This window comes from Stegodyphus dumicola, chromosome 2 (genome assembly GCF_044657685.1).
Source record: "Stegodyphus dumicola isolate Sdum_Otavi_A_Nest chromosome 2, ASM4465768v1".
In the NCBI taxonomy this organism is placed as follows: Eukaryota; Metazoa; Arthropoda; class Arachnida; order Araneae; family Eresidae; genus Stegodyphus; species Stegodyphus dumicola.
This window is the reverse complement of record NC_140769.1, coordinates 87,609,267-87,636,193: the sequence shown is the minus strand read 5'-3', so window position 1 is coordinate 87,636,193 and position 26,927 is coordinate 87,609,267. Positions and strand designations below refer to the sequence as shown.

General features: G+C 31.5%; 1 protein-coding gene across 2 annotated transcripts in view; it reads right to left on the bottom strand.

Moving 5' to 3' along the window:
- The window catches only part of LOC118181707 (uncharacterized), a 222,671-nt gene that overhangs the window by 27,732 nt on the left and 168,012 nt on the right, over window positions 1–26,927 (bottom strand). For both annotated transcript variants that reach the window (XM_035350900.2, XM_035350899.2), the window contains exons 5-12: window positions 26,452–26,917; window positions 21,794–21,951; window positions 18,342–18,464; window positions 17,647–17,925; window positions 15,063–15,215; window positions 7,574–7,657; window positions 3,785–3,930; window positions 3,552–3,666 (exon numbers count right to left, since the gene is read on the bottom strand). In XM_035350900.2, coding sequence (XP_035206791.2) covers window positions 3,552–3,666; window positions 3,785–3,930; window positions 7,574–7,657; window positions 15,063–15,215; window positions 17,647–17,925; window positions 18,342–18,464; window positions 21,794–21,951; window positions 26,452–26,917 — 1,524 coding nt within the window. The remainder of the gene's footprint in view (window positions 1–3,551; window positions 3,667–3,784; window positions 3,931–7,573; window positions 7,658–15,062; window positions 15,216–17,646; window positions 17,926–18,341; window positions 18,465–21,793; window positions 21,952–26,451; window positions 26,918–26,927) is intronic.

Below are 26,927 nucleotides of genomic sequence, written 5' to 3'. Positions count from 1 at the left end.
TCTCAGTGAAGAAACTCAGTGGCTTGATATTTTAAGAAGATGTTTTAAAACGCAACAATTTTTCTAAGTCTCTATTATGAAAATGAAAGTAATAATATATGGGAAAAATATTTTTAACAATTGTAGTGCTTCATCAAAGTATTGAATAGGTTAATGCGGTAAAGATTGTATTTATCATAAAGCAAATCATATTGATGTTGCTTCTACGAGTATATAAGCGCATGAATTTTTGTACCCGTAAGAAAGAGTTGTTTCACACTATCTATTCATTTTGAAATTCTAGTATGTAAATACGTAAATTAGAACATCAAACTTAATTTGTATTCTATAACACAATACTGATATTCACTTAAGGCACTTCATCTTGGAAACAGACGACCTAAGCGTATGATATCCATGAATATGATATCCATGCAGTATTATGAAAATCTCTTGGTACTGTATTTTAATCTCAGAACTGTCTCTCTTTTTCCTTACCATATTATACGTGCAGCATACAATACGAGTACATCCTCGCATAGTATGCAAAATAGGCATCATTTTGCTGTTTACGTACTGACAAAGCTTCTGGTCATCAGCGGGTAATTAATAACTAATGAAGTTTTAAGAGATACACTCATATGCAGTTATGCTGTTGTCCTTTACCACTATACAATCCGAAAGACAGCTGTATAGTTACAATATCTGACACGCAACAGCGTTTTTAATCGTATTTTAAGAGTAACCTTAAGAAGTTCTCATCTTTTATTTTAACTAAGGGCTCAAATTATAGAGTATATGTTTGAACAGGAAAAATCACATTTTATTGCCGATATGTTTTGTTTCATCACGTGATTTAATAAAAATCATAGTTTTGTTTCCTTTTTACAAACACTATAGAGATATTAGGTATTTTTTGGAAGCAGGAGAAGTATAAAACGAGCAACGCCTTCGCCGGGAATCGAACCAAGAACCTCTGGAATACGCGCAAAGGTGCAGACCACCACACCACGAAGGCACGCTAAGAAGGCGGGAGAAATATATTATAACACTTTAAAAATATTTTTGAATGTTGGCTAGTAATAACTACGGCAGTAATTTTACCCCGCAGAAGAAGGCAAAACTTGAGAAGCAATAGAAAATAGATTAAGAAATTTCGTGAAATATTCGCGGTTGCTGAGCATTTATTTGTATTAAAATGGATATATATACATATTTAATGTGTAACAGTAAATAATTAAATTCATGCACACTTCAAAATTAAATGGGAAAATTTTAAATTTATAAAAATAATATTAACATTGAAACTGTTTGTAAAAAAACTATTCTGGAGATTATTTGCTGCATAAATTACGGTGGGAAATAGTGGTTAAGCTATTTAAATTCGAAAAGTAATCTAGTCTAAATGAAAATTAAAAAAAATATAGGAAAATTCTAAAATCTGCGGATATACTTACTATTTAGGAAACAATTTCCTATTCGGGAGATCAAAGGTTCTCTAAAATTCAGGAAACGTGTTATGGAAATTCACCCTGCGATGAATCGTGTAGATGCTTCGATCGTTATTAATAAGGAAAGAAACAATAATGCTGAAAGACGATGCTTAGTGTTCTCAAAAATATTCTCACGAAGGACTTTTTTAATTTTTTGTTTAAATTTTCTTTTGGCTTACCATAAACTGTTGATTTAAAAAACGTGTATGTAATACCTGAAAATTCTTTGACTGACTGTACTCAAGACAGTACTTAGCCAAATCTTTCAGCCGTTACTTATTGCATACCTCGAAAATGATCTCTCAGCAAATTGTCAAATTAAAATTGCCAACACTCAAAATAACTCTTTCTTTCTTCATTTCCCAGGTGTGAGAGGGTTAATTAAATCAAATAGAGGAGAATGCACAAATGACGATCTTTAGAAAGAATTCAGAGATAAAATGAAAGTGATATACCCATATTTAATGTCCGTTTTCGTTGCTCATAAAGCCAGAAGAGACACCAGTCAGCTGTGAAGTAACGCTTACTTCAGTTAAGAATATCAACGCAGATTTATATGTTTCAGTCAGACATGCAAGCTAAATTTTATAAATTTTCGTGTGCATTATTTAAAAAGTATTTAAATTCAGTACTTTTATAGATTAAACAACTTTTTATTAATGCCATATTCCCCGCCTTGTTTTGTCTGATAGCTTTATGGTCAGCCTAAGTTGTACGAAGTGCTCTCAAATACGCTACCAGTAAGTAGTATTAAGAAAGTTAAGTCAAAAGTGAAAAAAAAAATGTACTACTTCATAGGCTATTAGCATAAACGAACGAAATCCAGAAATAAATTGCATTCTAAATTTCTCTTTGGGTGCCATTATAGTCACAAACATTGAAAAGTTACTAAGTTCCGTCTCGGACCTGAAAATATTTTTACACGGAATTTGACCAAAAACAATTTTTTGTAAAAAGATTATTAAAATGTTATTTGGATTTTCATGTATAATATTTCTAATAGGAAAAAATTGACGGAAAAAAGGCCAAAAGTTCAAAATTCTGCAATGCTAGACAAGCTGAAACTATCCAGATAGCCAGAGTTTAGCTTGAAGAAAGACCAATTTGGCGACTCTTATGCACTGAATGTTAAACGGCACGTCAGTGAAAGAAGTTTTCAAAGTTTTCTATGGAGTGCAAAAGCTCTATAACCGGAAGTAATGAAAAATCTTAATCGCGTCTTTCCGTCATGTTGAAAATAAGTATACATTTAGCACAACAAGTTGACCTTTTTATTTATTTATCTTATTTTTTTCGTAAAGATAGCCTACTCGAAAGAGCTTTTTTTTAAAAAAAGTTATTGTTTTTGTTTCAAATTTTGGCTTCATCCATAGCTTTGATGTAGAACCTTCTAGAAGTCTGAAAAGGGGAGAGGGAGAAAAGATGGATGATGTTTACCACCTCATCTGCCGGATTTACAAAGTTTTTAGATTTATCCAAAGCAAGTTTAAATAAGCTTAACTAGAAAAGTATTTTTTAGTTGCATTTATTCACAAAAATAATTCCTTTTTATTTTGAAAGCTTCAAAAATTAATGGAATTATTTACTTTTCAAGTAAATGGGTTATGTAAAATAAAACTGCATAATATAGTTGCGTTAGTTTTCTATACAAAATTTACGATTATTTCAAATTACATATTCTCTCACCCAAATAAAAACAATAATAATTAAAATTAAATTAATTGTATTTTAATGGATGTTTTCAGTTCTGTAACACAAATATTTCAAAGACCATGCATACAATGTATTTCCAAAAGAATAGCGAGAATGATATAGTAATTAAAATCGAAAACATCTTGTAAAATGACTTTATTTTCTATTATAGAAAAGCACCTAGTGGTAAATGCAAACATAAACAAATCCACGTAAGCTTCAAGAAGAATTTTATACTGTCGTTAATTTAGTGAAACTCATTAATTAATTGAAAATTTCTGTTTGTTATAAAAACCAATTTCTTATATTAGATTAAAAGTAATAGATTTAAGTTAAATAAACTTCTCGATTTCCGAACTATTATTGAATTTCACATAATTCAATTACCTGATTGATTTGCTCGAGGTGCAGTTCGATTTTCAGCTGCGCTTCTCGAAGTGCTTCTCTGTCTTTGTGATGGTATGGAGTCACCTTGTAGAGTCTGTTCAAGAGCAGAGGATACCTGTAAGCAAAGATCGGATAGCGATTAAATTCTCGAAGGGAGAAAGAAAATAATCCTTACTCATTAGAATAATCACATATGCGAGTAAACTAATGGCTACTGTTTCTTAAAAACTCACTTGGTGACGCGTTGTACTGGAACCATAAGGAAAGCAGAAAGGTTCATTCTCCTGAGAAGAGTGTTTTCCATCTGCGAAACTCTCAGAAAGATCCTCAAGAGTTCCTTTTCCTTCTCAAGGTTCGTTAGAAGCACGGAAGCCGAACCCTAAGGTGAGGAAATATTCAATGATTTAAAATGAAAATTAATAATTCGGCTAATTAACAATTCAGTCCTTTTTTATTTTTCAAATTAAAAAGGATTTTTTAAACTAAACTAGGCCTTTTTTGATGCAGCTGACTTCAAAGAAGTTAAATATAACCTCATGAGACCCTCTAATGTTAATCAAAAGAGATTTGCAATACACATATTCATGTCTAGCTTTGGGAGAAGCATTGAAAAGTTTCAGCTTAGTGTCTTGCGAAGCTGACTTTGGCTAACATTTTATTTTGTAAGTTAGTCTTCTTTCCTTAACTCGTGAACTTTTTTTCATTTTCGCCCACTTCTCTGAACTATATAGTTTAGTGCCTAACATAATATTAGCTCGTGTGTTGTTGTTTAAGAGTGTCTGTGTCATATGCTATCATTTTAAGTGACCGATATTCTTAAAAAAATTCAGTATTGTATCTATGGAGAAGATATACGGGATAATCCGTGAATCGTATTTGGCATAACGGTATAACTTTCTCTGTTATTCAGTGCAGGGTTAAAATGTCTGAGAGGAGGAAAGAATAAAATTTGATGAAATGTTCTCTTCACAGTTTGATTCATCAAGTGAAAAATGGACAAGGTAATATTTTTAAAACTTTAATTTTTAAAATGCCTTTTCATCTGGAAACAATAAGCTCTACTTTGGTCTCAGAGTGCAGTAGTAGAGAAATTAGAAGCAGAAAATAAGCACACAATAAACTCAACTCAGTCACGAAACTGATACCATCTGAGAAACAAACGAATCTTATATTAATTATTTCTTAAAAAGACAAGAAATGTTTCTCTAATTTGATTTGGAATTTTATTACTGCTCAAAATTATTTTATGATTCCTTCACTAAATCATCTTCGTGCATTGTACATTATATTCAGGGAATTTTTATATGTTAATTTGAATCCTTTCATGAATATTTGTGCGTGAAAGAATTAAATTTTCTGAGAATTAAATTTTGTATATGTAATAAGGATACATGTTTTTCTAGCAGCATAACAGCACTTATATAAATACAAGCACAAAAAATGCAAGACTGTACAGAATTTCCTAAAATATTTTTAAATTAGAACTTAAGTAGCACAGAGATTTTCAAAAAGGAATTATTTTTAAACATACTTTTTAATGAAAAGAAAATCTTCTTCCTGTTTAAAAAATTTCGACAAAACTACAGTATTCTGAAAAACCTATTCACCGAATATATAACTATATTTTTATTATGGTATACAGTTGAAATACCTCTATTGCGCCGCCCAGACGGAAAAGAAGTTAATGACTCTGTATGATGATGTGATTAATAATTAGTTTGTGGTAACTAGCTAGTAGAACTCTGCTGCCCAGATGAGAAAGTAATTAGTGACTCCGACTGCCATACCGAAGGGCTTGGGTTCCGATTCTAGAGAAGGCATGGATGTAAATTGTCTGTCTCTTCATAGGAGGCAACGGTGGCCCATTTATTAGGTGCCCTCATAATAAAGTGACCACCGCTTCCGACCTTAGTAGTGGCTAATGCCTATCACGGCGATTGCTCTTAGAAATGAACATATTCGTTACATGGTTTCACTTCAGATTATTTCAGTTTAGATGAATAAGTCTACGTAACCAAAATATTTATCAAAAAGCACAAACTCTGCAAACTCTTAAAATATATATAACATAATTTGTATAATTTAAGTTAAAACTGCTTGAAGTAACTGAACTTTTAAAATAGAATCTTTAGAAAATGTCAACCTAAATTAGTGATAAAATTCCTTTGAACTTATTTTTACTTTTCTATAAATATAATATTTGTTTAAAGGATATCCTGTTTTATATCATGTTCTTTTACTTTATTATCAACTGCACCACCTTCTTTGCACAAAACAAAAGAAAACAAGTGTTACATGACTGCGACATGCTCTTCAGCAGCTAGTACTTTGAACTTTTTTCCATGAATGTTTTCAAATATGCATATCTGTGTTTATTTGGACTACATTTCCTAATGGTTATTTTCAGCAGAAATGGTCTTTTTATGAAAGCTTAAACAAAAATAGGTACAAAGAAAAGTTGTTTCCATAACCTCGAGAAACTTACAAATGTCTCCGCCTCTCCGGAAATATACCTGATGGTTAGGTTCATTCTTAAAGTTAAACATGCAAGGTCAGCTTTCGCTTTTCCCAAAACGCAGTCAGTTTATTGAAAACGATGAAATGTTTTCAAATTTTTCTCGCAGATTCAAAATATTAAAAGATGCTTGAAAACAGGGAGCAAATTAAATTTGTTGAAATGAAAACATATTTCATTTTAAAAACTACAAATTATGTGGTTTTTTTTTTATTGAAATGCCTTTCAATTTCATTGGTTACCTATTTGTTACAATTTGAATGTAAAAACTGACTTATGATTGTTCGGAAAATAATTTCTTACACGGCTACTTCAAAAATGTGTCATGCGTTGAATAATGAATTAAAACGTGTTAAATGAAGAGTTAAAATAAAGAATGAAGGTCGAAATACTTCTCAGTGACAGACATTCATTAGACAGATAAAATGCACTTAAAGGTAACAAGTGCTGCTGATGTTAAATTTAGGTTTAACTAAACCAAGTAAAATATCCTCTTCAAACTGAAAATTTATGTTTACGACAAAACTTTAAAACATTTTAAAAATGAAGCTTACTGTTATGACAGCTTTGAGATAAGATTCATTTAATAAATGCTCGCAAATGACTCTTGGTAATACATTTATACTTTATCTGATATTCCTTCTATAAATTTCGCTGCATTTATTTTGTTTTCCTGAATAATATGAATTTAGAAACTTTCAAAATACTTTAAAATCTGTTTTAATAAATATTAACACTGTATAGTTATGTTTTCAACTCTAGAAATAGAGTAGCATTTTAAATTTCTATAAGTTAATTTTGAATTTGAGTTTTAGAGGTAGTCTTGATATCAGAATATAAAACCAAAATAGGGATAATAAATTATCTGTATGTTTAAACATGTATAATGTAGCAGTCGTATTTTGATTAAGTATCTTACAGCAATATGTTAAAATTCTGAGCGTATTAAGAAAGAAATTTAACATATGAACTACTATTTCAACTTGTCTTCTCTAAATAACATATTTCCTCATTAAAAAAACTTATTCTTTAAAGATTTATTTTTAAATGAAAGAGGAATATTATGAATCCGCTTATCTGTCTAACTACCTACTTATCTATGATACGTTTGTGTAACTATATCAATTTAAATTATATATTTAATAATGAAATCAACATTAAAAAATTCCGATTTATGTAAGTTATTAGCTTATGAAAACTGCTTTTGTAATGGAGGCAAATTTGATCGACTAATACGAGTTAGTTTGATTCTGTCCCTTTAAAATTTATCGTTTTGAAATCTCAAATTCAGCTCAGATAATTATCTGAGGTTCTAATGTTACATAAATCACTGGCTCAAGCAGACGTTTTTTCTATGTTTATATTTGAAAGGCTGGTAGAAGCAATGGAAGTTTTTAATGTATAGTAAAACTAATCTGCATTTTTACTGCTAAAATATGTTTTCTGAATAAAGTTTTATTTGTAATGAAAACATTTTATCTGCTGAATAACTTATTGGTTATCTTACCTGTCTAATGCAATAAACTTCAAAAGCTCGAAGCATTGTTGTAGTCTCCAGAAAGATCTTTCCGATATTTACAGTAGTGTAATCCTGAAAAATGCAATATAATTTGTGAAACGGAAATTTATATTCTGATCATCAAATGCCTTTTAATTCTATCAGTAAAATTTCAAAGTAGTTTATATTCTTACCTATTTGAAATTACTTCAATAATCGGGTATAATAATAAAGAGAAGAAAATAAATACTGGCATTTTTTTAAGAACCAAACCATTCTGTACCAGTCAGAAGAATCTTTTATTAAATAAGTAATCTATACTATTAATATCTATGCGCTTCTGTCTGTTTGTTTGTTTATAGCAACAGTTCACAACCTTTTGACTAACGCCCACCATCTAAACAAAAATTGAAAACCTTTAGTAACACCACTATTTTCCATTGATTATTTTTCAATTTCTCAATAGAAATATTTAAAAAAAATACATATTTTGCCATTTTCACAACCTGTTGGCTATTTGTATTAAAGAAGCACTCATAAAAATATCAGATTAAAAATGGTTACCATTTTAATTATCTTTAAGATTTTAATTAAAGTTATAATACTTTAATTATAAAATTTAGTGGGAATTCGGGCCTGTTTAAGAGAGATCAATTTCTTTATGACTGGTCTTATTTCATTTAACTTTTACCGTAAATTAGGATGCACTTTTAACTATGCTCTGTATTTATATTTTAAATATGACATGGAAGAAAATCCTTGCTCACGCAAATAGGTTGTACAAAAAGGCAATGAAAATTAAAATTTAATAGCTTTATTTGAAATGTCTTTAAATTATTTCTTTTCGATTCAACCAAAGTTTGTAAGCGTGTTATTTTTTAAACCTTCAGTTAGAGTTTGATCTCAGAAAATTTCTATTACGTTTGAACAAAATGAATTTCTAATCCAATTTTTGTTTTCATAATCCTCGGAAAAGCACGTGTTGAAATTATTTATCAATGAAAATAATAACTTTTAATGTCAGCTGCTAATTTTCCTTTTATTTTCAAACTATTTTCTGTCAGAAAACTTCCTAAATGTGGTGAAAAGCTTAAAATATTATTATCCAATTCTTTTATTACTAGCTCGAGGTCTTTTTATAATTGCATTTATTTAATTTCTAATGGTAAAAAAATTAACACTTTGTTCTTGTAATACTAAATTTACCTCATTTAACGTTTCATAAATATCTGCTAAATATGCTAAAACGCTCCAACTATAATTCACACACACACACACACACACACACACACACACACAAAAAAAAAAAAAAAAAAAATGTAAATCATCACTTTTCCGCTTAGTACTCCTAGCCTTTTTTCGAGTTTGAAAATCTAGGTTTGCTTTATTATTTTTTTACTAATATTTAAATGCACAATATATTACGAGTTCTTCAAAAACAAACGATGACATTCTCCAATCGCGTAAAAAAGTAAAGAGTACAAAGCAAGAAGAAAACAAAATACCTGCTATTGAGACAACAAATTGACGTAAAAAAATATGCTTCTAATTGAAAATAGAGCAATATGAGCGCGGAAATGGTGGCGACATAAAGTGTAGACATTCTAATAAATCGATCAATTCTAAAAGAATTGATGGGATACTATTATCTTTTTACAGGAACTTGTTTTTATTTCCTATTAAATACAAAATCCATTTCCATTACTCATTTTAAAAACATCATTTATGACAAATTTTGTTATATCTATGGTTAAAAGAATATTTGTGAAAATATTTTGCTCAAGTCCTTAAACTCAGATCGCATAAATTTGCGAGTGTTAGAGCAAAAACTGTAACACTATGTTAAAGTACTTAATTTTTAAATTTAATAGTTAAAAATGTTTTGTTCCTTCGCGTAGCACCAATTTTTTTCTTGCGTACCGCCGGTTGAGAACCTCTGGTTTATAGCATTATCTTCTCGGAACAGCGAAGAGTTGCATTTCGAGAGAGATACCCCAGATTGCCAAAAATTCGTGGGAAGCGATTTCGACCATTCTCTACTTTGTACGACTGTAATTAGCCGATATATTAATTAAAAACTCTGAAAACGCTCATTTTCGCTCTGATTTCTCCGAGTGGCAACAGTCCCGCATGCTAGAGGGAAAAATTTGCTTTATTTCGAAGTGCTGCCACTACGCGCTTTCAAATGGTAGAATTTCTTAAAAAAAATCTGTAACTTTTACAAAATATAAAATAAAAATACCATTTCTAAACTTCAAATACATAATTATTATATAAGATCATATTCTGACGTTGAAGAGAGCATGCGACAGCATGTGACGTCATTTATGTCGAAAATTTTCTCTTGATGTCAGAATTTTAGATAAATAGCTGCTGTTAGGAACTTTTTTGTTTCAGGTTAAGATAATTGTCATGGTATCTTATTGCCACGTTAATTCTTTTATTGATATTGAGAAAAAGTTGTTATATTACATTAAATTAAATCATGACGTCATATGTATACGGATTAACCTGATGTATCAAAAGGTTTTGTTTTCTGGTTTGGCAACAAATAAATTAGCTAGGAATTGGTTGTTGCTTGGAAAGAATGATCTGATTCCATTCATATTGAAATGTTTTTATACATTTTCTTTTCAGCTGTGCATAGAACGTATACATTTTGCTTTGGCCACAGCCTGCTAGTGTATTTTAATCTATGCCAGTTAAATTTGATAATAAGAACTAAAATAAAAGCTTTAACTATTAAAAATGCGTTTACTGCTCGTAAATAGCATCGTTAAGTAATTGCAGATTGATTAAATTCGAAAGACAAATGCATTCTGCCTTTTGCTGTTTCTACAGTTTGATCTTTATTTCATCAAATCGCAAAACTCTGAATGTTGGTTATGCGTGAGACGTATATATTTACCAAGGCAACAAGCTGCTAAATCGGCAGTAGCATAACGTAACAGGAATTCCAAAAATTTTGGAAAAATTTTGTTAAGAACCTTTTTTACAATAGTATATGTAAATCGTAGCCTCTACTAAGCTTGATCTAGCTCTCTAAATTAGTAAGTAATGTACACAATAGTGCTGTTGGTGTTTTAAACCTGTACAAAAATTAAGAAATATAAATAAAAGCAAAATAAGAAAAATCAAGCTAAATATTTAATGGGGAACACCTACAGCTCAAAAACTATTAATAAAAATCAAGTTAAAAGTTGCAATGCAGTTGCAGGGATCACAACATAAAATTCACTGTCAATAATGAGAAGCTCAGTGTTTAGCACTTAACAAGTGAAGCTCAGATTTAAATTCAGAACTTAGTCAAAGCAATGGCTAAATAAACTAATTAGCTTTCTCTCTTTCATCTATTTGGTTCTACGAGTTACACAATTAGTAAATTTAAAATAACTTACCACTGCAGACTCATTATCATTGCTTCTGCTTACTAAATCCGCTGAGAGGCAAAAGCAGACACAATAACTCGCAGAAACTTCAGATAGTGAAGAAACCTCGCTACTACATATCATATCCTATGTCTCTTGACGCCCGCTGCGTCTTCTTAAATACTCATTAAATCTGCCTATTTCTGGACAAAGTGAATTAAAAAGGAAATGCAAACGCAGAAAAACTTGAAACAAGAACTGATTAATTAAACGGAAACCTTAATAACACTTTTTTTGAAAAACCTGTTATGGCAATGACTCTAAAACCAATTTAGAAGCTTCAAATAAACACAGAAATATGGTAGCATTGTGTATATAGGTACAATATATGGTAGTAAACCTTACACGTCATTTTTTTATTGCTTTGTAAGTAAGTAAAATGAGTATAAGAAGGTGCAAATTTGCTTTGCGTTTCTTATAATTATCCTAAATTAAACTAATTTTTCTGCTTACAGTTACTTGATTTTATATTGTATTCGGATAATATTCCATATATGCCTCGGAACTAGCCGTAATAATATTTTTTTCTATAAAAATCACCCATGCTGCATGAAAAACGTACAGTTATTATATAAAATACTTACTCTTTAAAGGTTGTTTTTAGAAAACAGTTTATTGTTTAAAAAGTAGCAACTGCACTGCTGGCCACCGGAAATGCAACTCCCTGAAGGAAGCATGCAAATAACATGAAATTTACAACATGCATTAGCGGAGGTGAGATATGCAAATGAGTAGAATTTCAGCGCAGACGCACATAACGCGCGCCTTCAGAGCGGTATTTAAGGCTTGGAGTTTTCGACGATTTCAAGTTTGGTAATTGTGTTTCACTTGTGGTTTTTTCAAAAAAAAAAAAAAAAAAAAAAAAAAAAAAAAAAAATCTGATGTGTACACCACATGACTTCCTTGTACGGAATATTAAATTATACGCATTTTTTCTTGCATTTTATTTAAACTTATTAGATTGAATTAAACCTACTTCGCCGACAGCGCATAAACCACAATAGAATAAATGCATTCTTTAAAATTCACTTTGTTTACCATAGCGACACTCTGGCGCTAGGTTTACTTAAGTATTATATTTCATTCATATTATAACTCAGAATGCACAAAATGTATATCATTTAAAGAATTATCTAATCGTTGCCACATGTTCTATTCAAATACTATAATAAAGCTAGAACTATGTATAAAAGAAATTTAAGCAAACAAAACAAAAAAGAAACAGTTTTTCACAGACGATTGAGCATTTCTCATTTAATTAATTCAGTTCTCACTTTGCGAGAAGGCAAAAATACATAAAAACTCAAAATATCTACTATATTAAAAATTACGAAGTAAATCTCAAACGCTTATTTCCTCGAAAAAATTCCAGAAAGAATTAAGCATGATTTAATTGGCAATAATAAATGAATGCGTTATCTTTGTTGTTGACGCTTCTGTCTGCAACACCATGATGGTCGGATTCGAGTCTGGAGGCACCGTGGAGAGAGGATGCTGAACAGCTGCGTTATGCACCGCCACACTGGTCCTGCACCGGGTATTATGGTATGGGGCGGTATTGGATATCACTCTCGCACTTCTCTAGTACGCATTGCCGGTACTTTAAACAGCCAGCGCTACATCACCGAGGTGTTGGAGCCAGTTGTCCTTCCTTACCTTCAGGGCTTGTCCACAGCCATATTTCTACAGGATAATGTGCGACACACGTGACACGCATTGTCCAAGGGTTTTTCGTCAATCGCCAGATTGAATTGCTTCCCTGTTGGCTCTCTTCCCGGATCTTTCGCCGATAGAAAACATGTGGTCCATAGTTGTTGAACGATTGACCCAGATAACATCCCAAGCTGCCACACCAGATCAACTTTGGCAACGTGTGGAAGCTGCTTGGTCTGCTGTACCCTAAGAACACATCCAAAGTCTCTTTGAATCAATTCCGAGGCGTGTGGCAGCAGTGATCTCCAACAATGGCGGCTACTCTGGCTACTGATTCTGGAAGGAACCACACTTCACAGAAGTCTATAAATTTAATCATTTGATACTTGGTCAGCATGTTATCTACTAAATAAATTTTGTTGTGATATCTCTTGTCTTTCTTGGTGTTGCAATTTGGGTGACCAGCAGTGTATTTTTAAAATTTCCAAACAATAATTATATAAAATACTTTTTAAAAATAAAACTAATTTTTAAATAGATAACATAGGCAAATAAAATATCAACATTTAAAGTCTCAATAGTTATAACTGTTTTCCTTTCTGCTTGGATTTTTACACTTTTATATTCTTATTTATAAGTATGGAAGACAGAGATTATCTAATACCAGCACAGACTGCTTTACCTCACGCCTCAAAAATTTCATATTAAGATGTTAAATAATTAAAAGTAACAAAATTCCTTTTTTTTTTTTTTTTTTTTTTTTTTAAATAATACTTTGTATAGAAAACAGAGCTGATGAAAACTAGAATTAATGTAACATATTCGATTAATGGCATAATTATTCATTAGTTTAAACTTCGTGCGTCTGGTTTAGAAGACCAAATTTCAGGTGCATAAAATAACTTTAGTTTTAATATTTAAAGAAATTTCAGTTCTGTAATTTAATTGAGATTCTAAAGCCAATTCTGAATGAGAACTCACAGTTCAGTCTTGCCAGAAAATGCCGTATTTTCTTAGCTACCATTCGTCCATACATTATTTACGTGTTCGTAATTTGGATTTTAGCCATTTCAAATCCTTCAAAACAAGTTTTTGAGGAGTATTACGAAAGCATTCTTCGTGAGAAATTCAGCGTTTTACAACGATCGTAAACTGGAAGATTATCTTCATGTAAAATTTTACCGTGAAAAATTTTACCGTTACCATTTCAAACATACCATGAAAAATTCTTAACCAAAGCTGATATTTGTGATAATGTGAAATACTAGTAGCATCTCGATTGCGTGGCTGATTACCAACTTAAACCTTAGGTTATACACCAGATCAGAGGTCACAACATCAAGCCAGCGCCTTCTTATTCGCTTTTCAAACCCCTCCTCTTGTATTATTTTAAGGTATCTAAATTCCTAAAATTCATAGTGCCGTGAATTTTTATTTCTTAAAGGAGTCAACTAAACTGCACTAGAAAGCTCTTTTAACAGTAGTGTAGAGAGGTAATGTGTGTGTGTGTATCAAAGTAACAAGGCAATTTAGGTCTCTTTTTAATTTCGTTAACTGGGATTTAAATCAATTTTAATAATTTAAGGAAAGCATTTTTACCTTGTCGTAAAGAGTAACATTTGTGTTTTTATTCAGTTTTATTATTTATTTTTTATATCAATTTTAGTTTCAGAATGTGTATTTATAGTGTAGTGTATTCGCTGCTTTTAAAAATTTTAAACGACACAATGTATCTAAATCTTTGAAGATGTTAGCTATAGAGTTTTAATTTTATTAAACAACAAACCATTACAGTCAGAAAATGCTTACGCATTTGAAAACTTTAAATGAATCAATAAAATCAAAAAGAATATCTAATAATTAATAGATAAAATTTAAAGCTTTTGGGCATTAAATACTTTAACACCTAAATTAATTGCGGGAAATGTTTTGCCTTTAATAGTTAGTAATGTCGAAAGCAACCTTCCTTCTTTAAATATAAAGTCCTCTCAAATAATTTCAAGGTTTAACTTAATAAGTTATTTTACTAATTCGGCTGAAAAGGGAAATGACGTATACAACAGTTGTTTTCTCAAAAAATAAGTGCCATAAATTTGGAAAGGTTTAGATGCGTTTTCAAGCTATTAGCCATTGAATATTTTAAATTTATTTATAGTTTTTAAGGTATTTTAAAGGAATGAAATTAAAACGTGGTAAAATGTTAACGAATAACTATAGGCGTGTAATTACTTCAGCACATGCAACAAGGAAATCGTTATATGACAGAATTTATATTCAAATCCTTTGCAAGTAACATGCAAATCAAGTTCATTTAACTCTGTCATATTTTAACTTGCAGTAATTTCTTTTTTTTAAACAATAAATTTCAAAATACTTAAAGTTTTAATTTTGCGCAAAATAAAAATCGCGTAACTCACTTCATCTCCTTGCTCTGTTGCAATATCAATAGCATCTTTAAGTTTTTCTGCAAACTGCCCATTTACTAAAATTAGCTCATCCAAATTTAGAAAAATTCCACTAAGCTGATCTTTCGTCAGGAGACCTGCCACTTCCATTGGCCCTTTGAACTCCTAAAAGAATACATATTTTAGAAAGGTGCTAAAATAAATAATTTTTGTTTCATGTAAAGCAAACAGGATATAAAAATAAAAATGTTAATTACTTATACATTGAGGTTTTAAATTTTGCATCATGATACAAAGAGGCAGTTTTCATATTCCTTTATCGTGAAGCATACTAATATGCTTCACGATAAAGGAATATGAAAACTGCCTCTTCACCTTTCCTTCACAGACGTCTATTGAAAACTACAAATATATTTAAATATATTTCCAAATTTAATACATAAATACTTTGAAATATTCTTAAAATTAAATAGCGTTTTGTTTCCTTTGATTAATTATAAATGATCCTAATATAATTATGAAATATTTAGGATTTCTAAAATTTTCACACTCTACTTTAAACTACCAAAATAATAATTTTTTAAAAGTAAACTCCAAAACATGATCCTGTTTAATAAGCAATAGAAAATAATACTCTAAAATATGCAGTGAAGAGCATTTTAAAAAAGCTTTTAAAAAAGCAGATGAATAATCAAATTTCAAAGAATTCTTAAAATTAGGACATAAACTAGGTTATGGCATTTGGAACTTAAAAAGAGCACGAAGTTTTGCAAGGAACAGAAAGTTTAATAGAACAATACTGAGAGACAATATTGTTTCAGTTTAAGATGATTTTAGAATAGTAAACACATGACTGCTATTTATTGAAATCTACCTATCCGTGACGAGTAATTATTTAAAAAGTAGTTGGAACTAAAATACGTTCCGATTTATGGCCCAACAGATTAATTATCAGAGCTTGGTATTTACTATTTAATAAACGAAAAATAATAATGAATCTTAAATAATAATTAATTTTTATACGCTATTCCTATACTCTTGATTATAAATTATCCTAACGTTAAAAACTAATATTTGAATCCTTCAAAGCAAAACAAATATGCTCTAATTACTGTTTTTTCCAAGGTCTTGTTTTTTATGTAAATTGATAGTACAGTCATTCAAATATGTTTTATAAAATATAAATGTATTTGATGTATTTTATTAACAATTTTTGTTCGAAACAGTTACAAAAGTTTCTTCGTAATATAGTGATATAGCCTACTGTTAAAATAAAAGCAAAAATCCTTCATAAGATATAACTTTGAGAATGAGATAAGTGAGAGATCAAAAATATGCTTTAATCTAGCAGTGCTCTCAAACTCAAATTGCATGCGGGCCAACTGAAGCAGCTGACAGGCCGCCACAATTAAAAAGAAAGATAGAAAAAAAAATTCTCTTAGCAAAAGAAAATTTGTTATTTAAAATTATTTTACTATGTATTTGTCAAAACATACACCTGAAAATAATGCAAAGAAAAAATTCAAATTCATACTTATTTTCTGCCTGAAATCTAAAAGTTGGTATTGGCAAGAAATTTCTGTTGGTTACAGTTTGCACTTCAAACGCATTCACACAATATTAAAATTTTTGGACTGACTGTTATTCCAATAATTGTAATATATTGAAGTAATCACTAAGTGACTTACTTTTATTTAAATTAAAAAGAAATATAGGAATATTTCTCAAGAGGGACAAAACTTGAGAATAAATAATGAAACGTATAATCTTTCTTTTATAGGTTAGATTTTTCTGAGATGACACGAAAAGAATAATATTTTTATGTAAATGATTATAAACTTCTTTCTTCCTTAATATGCTTTTCAGTTACACCTCAGGCGTTTCGATTTTCATAAAATTTGTAATCTTGGAGCAAAAATTACTAGAAAGTATCTTCATCAAACAAATTCAGATATACCAATCGGTAAATACTTATCGGCAATCTGATTATTTCCGTAGACTGATTTATTTTTCATCGACGAAAAAAAAAGTTCACATGTAAATGTACTCTTAAACTAAGCGATTATGCTTATTGTAAAAACTCATAACTGAGAATATTTATTTTTTGAAAACTAATAAAAGTTAATCAAATTTGTATCTTAAAATCTTTGAACAAGATTTATGTCACAGTGTAAATTAATTAGCTCTGTTTTTAGATTTTACGAAGAGTTACGTTCGTTTATGGTAATGAATATAATGTAAAACTAGACTCTAAACCTATCTATTAAACCAGTCTGTTGAACTTGTAATAAATTTAAAATATAGTTAATTAAAGAACATTGAGATTGGGTGAACTTAGAATTACTAGTGTTGATGCACTTCGCATTTTAGTACATTCTGTATATCTTTTAATAGATGAAAAAAAAAAAAACAAGAATTAAGAAATTGTAGGGGTATTTATACAAGAAATCTATTTACAAAATCACCAAATTTATAAGTAATATTTCGGATAATATTAAGACATAGGCATTTTTTAACGTGTAAATTTATAAAATCAGTCTTACAGTGTTACCTTAGTTAATTCTAATTTATAAATCTATCGATAATATATGCGAACCTCTTTAATAATCATAAGGTCTTTTCCGTATTTAAACTCAGTTTCCACAATTTCTGTCACTATCTCTTTCCTTTCGGATCGTTTTTTATCGCACTTCTTGCACACCAGAGGGCAGCAGCTCACTTCATCGGAGGTGCCGGTTTCTAGTTGCTGATCGCAGTCCGCGCACATTTCCTCCACGTCTGGCTTGTGCCTCCGCGAAATGGTCGGTTTACTGGTCTCACTGCCCACGCCGCTGTCCGCTCTTTCAACTTCGACGTTGCCGAAAGGACGACCATTCTGAAATGTAACTTTTTAGCATTAATATCTTTCCTTTCAACATAATTATAATAATAATAATAACAATAATTGCTATTGGTCGCTTTGAAATCGCTGAGTTTGTTAATCAAAAATTCGTCAAAGTTTTACAAAATATGAAATAGATAATAAAGCAAATTACGGATTCCAAATTTGGGCACCCAGATGCGAGGAACATTGATACATTTATGTAGATTCTTCATTATTTAATTTCTTTAAATATAATGCAGGGCTTTAATATTTGGTGGCAGCAATTTGAAAAGCCAACTGACATTTATCGTGAACTAACGCAAAATGCCAAGACGAAATTAATGGTTCTTCTAGACAAATTTCGCCTTTGGACTAAAAAAACACTAAAACTTTTTAAAGTGTTAATTTTGATTAAGAGAAGTAATTACCTTAATAGATGTTAAATCATCGCTGGAGTTTCCATCATGACTGATTCCACTGCTACTACTAATTGTGCTGGAGTCACTAGAACTGCTGATGTTGCTAATCCGGATTGGATTGTTTCGAACCGTCTGTAAAAAAGCAACGGGATATGTGAATTTCATCATAATTGAAAATAATCAATTCGTCTGTTAAAAATGGCGAGAAAAATAGAACATGTAGCACAGTTTTTTTATTTTACTTACCCTAAAGTTATTTAATTGCAACTTTTTTAACGATAGTTTGTAGAGTATCTTACGTTCATTAGTCAGTTATTTTTATTTTGGTCTTTACAGTAACTTTTCTTTACGTACTCCTCTCCAGAATGCAAATTAGTTTTGAGAGTATTAAAAATATAGGTTTCGAATCTTAATAGAGTGAACTTCCGGCAAGTGTTTTGCTGTTAGTGAAATGGTATTTCAGCTTTAACATTCTTCCTAACCAATGATTTAAATTGCGCGTAGGTAAAATACTTTGAATTTAATTGCTCGTTATCGTTTTTTGATTATGATCTGATAGAGGGTATGCCTTTGATAAAGCCTCGCGATAATCTAATTCCCTTTAAAAATATGCAATAAAGAATAGACACCTCAGGATCAAGATCAGAGACATTCCTCTACATAGCCAGAGACTCGGACTGATACTTGTCAAGTCTAACGTCACTATTACTGTGTAATTTTATTAATATGTAAATTTCACTTTCATTATACAATGTTTCAACAATTTCACTTTCATCCGTAAAATGCAATTGGATCCAGACTGTCCCCTATATTTTGGCCACAAAGGGTCATATCCCGCAATTCACAAACTCTGATAACTATATAAGGATATTTTACTATTTGAGTTGTTAAATGAACGCATTTGGCATGAAATTTATAATGCGGACGAAACTGGATTGCATTACTGAGCATTACTAGAACGCACATTAATACTGAATGCGAAATAACAGTTGGCTTAAGGAACTGAAGGAATCAACTCCTGTGTTACAAATGTGCAGTATGAACACAGCAATGGAGAAGACAGCGTTATTTATTTACAAAAACAGAAAACATCTATGCTTGAAAGGAGTCAAGAATTTACTTCTAGCTTCTAGCTTTTATTTATTTCCTTTTGAAATGAGACTGTGAACTCAAAAATGAAACAATTATTACGATTAGTGAATTCTCTAGTGCACACACCTCTGAGCTCTTTCTGAAAAATATTTCGGTCTCTTTCTACAAATACAGCTTTTAACATCCAATCTTGGGACCAGGTAATAAAAAAGCTTTCAAATATAATTATAAAAGACACGTCCAGAAAATGTTAAACTGAATTAAATTTTATAAACAGGCATGCATTTAGAAGGATTACAAGTACGAAAGTCGATATCTCTGCTGGAGGCCACGCGTGTTTTATTCACTGCAGGGGTTAAATGCTTAAAGTACAATTAAAAACGTTTTTTGAAAATATGGCTTTTATGTAAAAGAAGTCTCAGAAGGATTGCTATAGCTAACGTTTTACATATCAACGAGAGAAGTTATGAGGATTCATTTTTAGAATTTCTGTCAGTTCACAAAAATATTAAGACAATGTATAAAAAATCTCACTACGAAAGTGTTAAAAGAACTGAAGAAACTGACAGCAAAAGTGATGACATGCCATCCTCAATCGAATATAGAAAAACACTGAAATTTCTAAGAATAATTTTTGAACTGAAAAATGCTGATCAGAAAGCTATCAGCAGTTTTACGAAATTGAGAATATAATTGAAAAACTGTTGTTGAGCAATATGAAATAAACACAGATAGAATAGTTGTTTAAAAGAGATAAAATTTTATCAAGAACGTAACTATAAAAGTATTCTTATAAAACATTTGAAACAAAATCTCAAAATTGTGTAAATAGTTTAATGTTAGTATTAATTTAAAATTATTTTATAGTTAATTAATGAATTAATCGTTTATTACTATTTTACTTAAAAAGCTAAAAACTGATATCCCGGTTTGCAGTACACAAATCGCCGTCTATTAAACTTAGACGCTTCATAAACTCAAATGTGCTTGGAAGTGATTTTGATCAGCGTCGATTGCTGCATACCTTCTTTAAACAATTAAACAGCAAATGCATCTATTAAGTCTTGCGATATAACTTCTGAGAAACAAACTGCAAATAAGTGTAAAAAAGAGTTCTTAATGTATGAGATTATAATACAATTACTTTGAATTACTCTTATTATTTCATGCATGATTTTTCATTCATTTTTTTAATAATCCAAGATCTCATGAATTTTCAGTTATTATTTATGGTTACTATATTTTAATATTCATTTATCGTTTGACACACTCCGAACAACTACATTCATGCTATGCTCATGAAAAACTGGCTATACGATAATGAAATCAGTGTTTAAGTTGAATTTGCCTAAATCAGCATTCTTTTTTTTTAGCTCTGTTTCTAACTTTTCTATGCTAGTTCTTTATTCCCAATATAAAGAAACTCAACCCAAAGCCTTCATATCAACACACAATGAGTTTAGAAAACCCGTTTTATTGTCCCGAAGGCTTGTTGTAAAAGATTTACCGGCTTCGACGTCCTTCAGCTAGGGCCAGTTATTACACTGTTTTTCTTCAATTATCTATGTTTTCACCATCCTTCAACTGTGTTTGACTGTATAACAATTTCTGCCTGTATCTCTGATAACTTTGTTCTCAAAAAGAAGTTCAACTCAAGTCTGGCTTGTTCCGCAAGTAAGCATGTAAAGAATGTACGCATTTATTATACCAATTTAAAATACGCACTTCTGATGCTTCTTTCTTGCTAACCTTTGTTTTGGTGCGATTGCAAACATTTTTAGCATGTAAATATGCTACTAGTCCAAAGTTTCAGAGATGCATTCAACGAGTTACAACAGTTGCTTTTACATTTATTTGACTGAGTTCTGGCAGAACTGTTGGTGATTGACTCTATTCAAATTCACTTGAGAGAAACCGATGGTTCACAAAATAAATTAAAATAAAAGGCAAAAGTTATCAAATTCTACACGAATTAAATTTCATTTGCAAGTTAATTGCCGAATAGTAATGGCGAGAAGAAATTTGTTTTAGAGTGACAAATGTTATGCTATAATAAATAGGCTCTCAGTTCTTGATGTTAAATTACTTAACCAGAAATTAATAAAACTTAAAAATAGGGGAAGCAGTGAATTTTTTACACAATTAATGCGTTGTTCATGTCACATCAGCACATTTTGCAGTTAAGTGTGCATTTGGGCATATTAAAATAAGCCAGAGAAAAATAGGCAGTCATGCTATAAAGTATTACTAAAATTCACTTAAACTATCGCCAGTCGTATTTAAAGCAATCCTGAAAAGATATGTAGTATGCTTTTCAGGAAGATTGCATTGCAGAATGAAACTCCTAGTTTTCTAGAATTTTTACTTACTTTGGTCTGAGGAATTTCCTCATCATCATCATCCAAAATATCGTCTTCAAGATGATCAACGACTCTCTCTTTCGCACCTTCTAAGAATTTCAGTATTTCAGCTTTAGAAGCGCCCTCAAAGAAAGAACCTCTGTGTCGTCCAAATGGATTAAAAGACACTGAAATGTATAAAAGTAACATTTATTTTGATTCATTGCAAAGTAATTACATTTTACAAAAATAATTTTACGTAATATTTATCTTTATCCAACAACTAGAACTCCGGCTTTACAAAAAAAATTTTTTAACAGAGAAAAATTAATTAGTTTATTGATTTGCAGAATGATATTTTGCGTAGGTAAAATGAAATTTATTTACAAATGGAATAAAAAATGTGGATATTCATTTAACTCATTCTGTTTTAATACCCATCTTCATTCAATTTCTATTGTAATCAATGAATCAATTTATTTAATAATTCTTTAATACATATTATGGGCCTTTCTAAAGCAAATAATTGCATTTATTTACTCTTTAATATTATCTTTTTTTGGCTAGAAAGTTAAATGATAAAGCAGTCAAATCTATTGATTATCTAGCCGAGTTTTTGACAGTTTTGTTAAACAGATTTCATGAAATCTGAATGAATATAAGAAAACACATAATGTCAAAACAATGAACTTAAAACTTCAATCATTTCAGATTTAGGTATTCAAAATATAGTAGACATTTTAATAAAAATATAAAAACTTCTCGTAATAATCCAATATATTCAGAAACTGAATACAGTTTCTTCTAAAGGGATTAGTAGTTTCTCAGTGCAAATAAGCTGAATATAAAGTTTTTATAGTTGATTTAAGTATTTTTAGTTTAAATTTATGGAATAGTAAGAAATAAATCAATAATGAGAGACTGAGAGAAACAAAAACATATTCTTTTTAACAAAAGGGAGGGGGGAGAATAAAAGAGAAGTTGACTTATTTTAAAAATTTAAATTATGACTTAAAATGACCTATGATTTAAAATGACTTATTTTAAAAGATATAAATTAAAAATTAAAACTAAGATTTATTGAATACTATCTTTCAGATATTGATGAATATCTTAACGTAGAAGATAAAATGCAGTGTTAAAATAAATGAGCTTATAAAGATTCGTGTTGCAAGTATTATAGTTTATTTTAAAGCTGCTATAAACAGAAATGTTACATTTTCCAAGCCATTGAAAGCACTGCATCACAAAATCACCGTAATGAAGAAGGAAATTATCTCAAACGTAATTAAGCTGATCAAACACCTAAACGATACGAGAACGGAAGCTAAAAATGAAGAAGGAAATTATCTCAAACGTAATTAAGCTGATCAAACACCTAAACGATACGAGAACGGAAGCTAAAAATGACATACAAGCGTTATTAAGAAAGAATCATAATAACGCTTAAAATTGAAACACAATTTGCCAAGATGGCGAAAATTCGAAGTCTTTTAAGTCTTTTCTTTAATTTTTATTTATTTATTTATTTATTTATTTTTTTTTTTTACACTATCTGAGCTCAAAGGCCTTAAGGGTAATCATAACACTAAGTTTAGAAAGATCCCTCAAATTGGATAAAAGACTACCAGTGACCGAGCAGCAAAATCGCTTAACACACGTAGTTCGACCTGGGCTTAATTCCGGGTGAACGGGCTGACTGCACGGCCGTTTCCGAGGTTTTCACATGTATAACGTGGATACGATCCAGTTTCTTTAGAAAGTCCTCTACGAAGGCATCCCTTTCCTTAGGCAGATAGCCGTAGCATGCTTTGCCATAATCGAAAAAACTAAACCGAACTTAACAAATCTTAATAACGTCACTTGTCGACGAGTTTCAGTAAGTCACTATTTAATTAATTCAAACGATGCAAGTTAAACAAAATGATCGTAAAATTTTAGTATATATACTTCATAAACGAAATTAAATTTTACATGTTCAACTACTCAGTATACTAATGCGCAATTGATCCCTAATATTGAATGACCTCAGCAGACTTTGCTTTTGATTATGATGAAAGTAGTTGTAAGTAATAGCCTATTAGAGGAATCCATAGAAGTAGACACACATCCACAGTAATAAGTACTTTATTTTAAGTGAATTTAAAGAACGTCTACGCCACACGAAAGTTCTGAATTTTTACGATAATTAAATGAACTAAATTTAATTAAACGTTTTTACGAGTGCCATCAGTCATCGTCAGAAATTATTTGCAAGCAAATCATTTTAAGAAATTGTTTACTATTTAGGCTCAGTGTATCTGAACGAGAAACAAAATGGATTAAGAAATTTAACAAGTCATTCATAATTAACAGGGAAAAAATTATTTATGAAAGAAAATTCTTTTGGTATAAATAACAGCGATTTCGAATATATCACAGTCTACACTGGTGTGCAAAAATTAAGGACGAGACGCTTTTTTCAATATAACTTTGTACAAAAGTTTTCCAAATCAACACATTTAATACCGTAAGATCCCCAATACGTAAGGACATGAGTAATGTAAGCAACACTTACTAAAAGAGAAATCAGAGGGATAAAAAGAAGCTTTTTAGAAAAAGTAGCATGGAGCGCAATGCGACTGAAGGCCGAAACATCCCTGTGATGGGCGTCCAGCAAGAAACATTCGGTCTTTAATACGGGATATGATCTCCCCTGACTGCTAGGCAGGTTTCACAGCGTCTGCCCATGCTGAGAATGAGGGTGTCAATGAGTTATTGAGGCACTGCTGCCCATTCGTCTTGCAGCGCCAATCGAAGTTTCGGAATCGTTACTGGTGGTAAGGTACGAGCTGCCAAGCGTCTGCCTAGAAAATCCCATACATGCTCGATGGGATTGAGATCCGGAGATCGTGCCGGCCAATCCATACGTTCAATATCCTCACTCTCTAAGAGCTGTTCGGCAGCTACTGTGCGATGACATGGTGCATTGTCGTCCATGAAAAAAGGAACTGCGGACCCATAGCGCCTCTAAAAAGACGCACATATGGAAGAAGAATCTCGTTAATAACGGGTCCCGTTGACTGAACCTGCGTCGAAGATGTGAAGGTCTGTACGACTACCAAGCATGATGCCTCCCCAAACGAGAACACCGCCACCTCCATACCTGTCCCTTTCAATGATGTTCGAGGGATGATTGCGGCTTCCCCGCTCTCTCCAGATGAGTATGCGATGAGAATTGGTACTCAGACTGAATCTGCTCTCATCTGTAAAGAGTACTCGTCCCCATTCATTGTCTCTCCAATTCCGGTGTTCCCGGCACCAAAGAGAACGCCTTCTCCGATGGACAGGCGTTAGAGGTACACACCGTACAGGACTTCGTGCAAACAGACCACCGCCGTGCAGTCTTCTGGCCACGGTAAAACGCGATATCGGTCGTCCAGTCGCCTGTGTCGTGTGTCTAGCGATTTCTCCCGCTGTCTGCCGCTTATTTCTTCTGGCATGTAAGGCAATATACCGGTCATGTGCGGGTGTGGTTCCTCGTGGACGACCACTACTAAACCCCCGGATAGCTGTTCCTGTAGTTTGAAATTGTTTTCAAAGTCGTGAAACGATGCTGTGAGCAATGCCGAACTCTACAGCCACACTTGTCACACTGCGGCCTTCCTCCAACTTCCCAATGATTCGACCTCGGGTAAAAGCATCCAGATGTCGTCTAACAGATTGATTATTCGCCATTTCTCGCTGAGGCAGCAAGTCGGTGTGATTTTATCTGCTATACGGTGTGCAATCTCTTTGCCAGAAATACTGATCTTACACCGACAACATGCTTTATACTACTCAGACACTCCCCCATTACGTCTACCTGCATATCTGCGCATTTGCTACCATACATCACCTTACTTAATCTCCTGATTGGTCTTTCTGTCCGCTCTGCCTCTTCGTTCAGCTGATATGCTAATTTTTCGACTTCGTCCTTAATTTTTGCACACCAGTGTATTTTATCAAAATGTCAGCAAATCTAGAATCAGATGGAACGTTAAAACATGTGCTGTATTCGCAATACACTAGGCAAAATAGTGCATACATTGAAAATAGAAAAATAAATGCAGTGTAGCCTTTGCGCCTTTAATATTAGATAATTAACGTTTAGTTTAATATTTCTGAAATTACTTATTTACTGGAAGGTTAGTCACACAATCCCATATGTCCCACCCATGTTGGAATGCCTGCTTATTGCATTACATCTAGCATCTTAAACACACTGATTCTCTAGTGATTCGTAATCAATGTACTATATGTTTTACAAATAACATTCTACGACGGCCACAAAACTTCCTGTTAACATCAGTGGTTTTTCTATGAAGTGAACAAAGAACATTATTAGTTTTCAAATGTAATATGTATCCGATTATTATTATATATATTAAATATAGGCTTTTCGGAGATCATAAATTTCGACTATTTACTGGGTTATGTTAAAAGATACGTCTAGTTATTCCAGAAACTTAAATTTTTAACATATTAACCTAATAAAAATAATCTAATAAAACATTTTATATTTACTTATTTAATTTTGCTTTTGAAAACAACTTCAAAGGAAATTGTCTGCTATTTATGTTCTCGCTAAAATAGTTATGTGTTTCAAAATTTAATTACATGATGATTTAACTTGTTACACCATTGATAATAAAATAAAAATCTCTCACCTGTGTCCTCAGTATTGTTTTTAGACCAATCAGGCAGCTCTTCGTAAATAGCTTCAGAGTTTAAGGATGAATATATGTGTTCTGAAGCCGTGTCTTCTGCACCACTGGATATAGTTACGACTGTAGCCCCTGTATCACTGTACCTTCTGCTCTCATAAATGATTTGACAGTCAATCTCCGACGAGTTTGATGTATCTCGTGCAGGCAGTGTATCATAGTTGTCATCCTCAACTTTATTTGGGTAACCATGCGTCCATTCAGAAAGGTTGTTACTTTTTAAATCCCGAGGCACATTTACAGTGGTTAGGGTAGTTTGAGGAGACCTCTTAGGTGGTAAAGGAGGTAAACTACTTGGTAGTGGGGGAGGAGATGGAGACTTCTGGGGAACGTATAACAGTTTGCTGTACACAGGACCTTCGATTTCGGCAGAAATATCTTCTTCCTCTGATGACAAACACTCTGGGTTCTAATGAAAT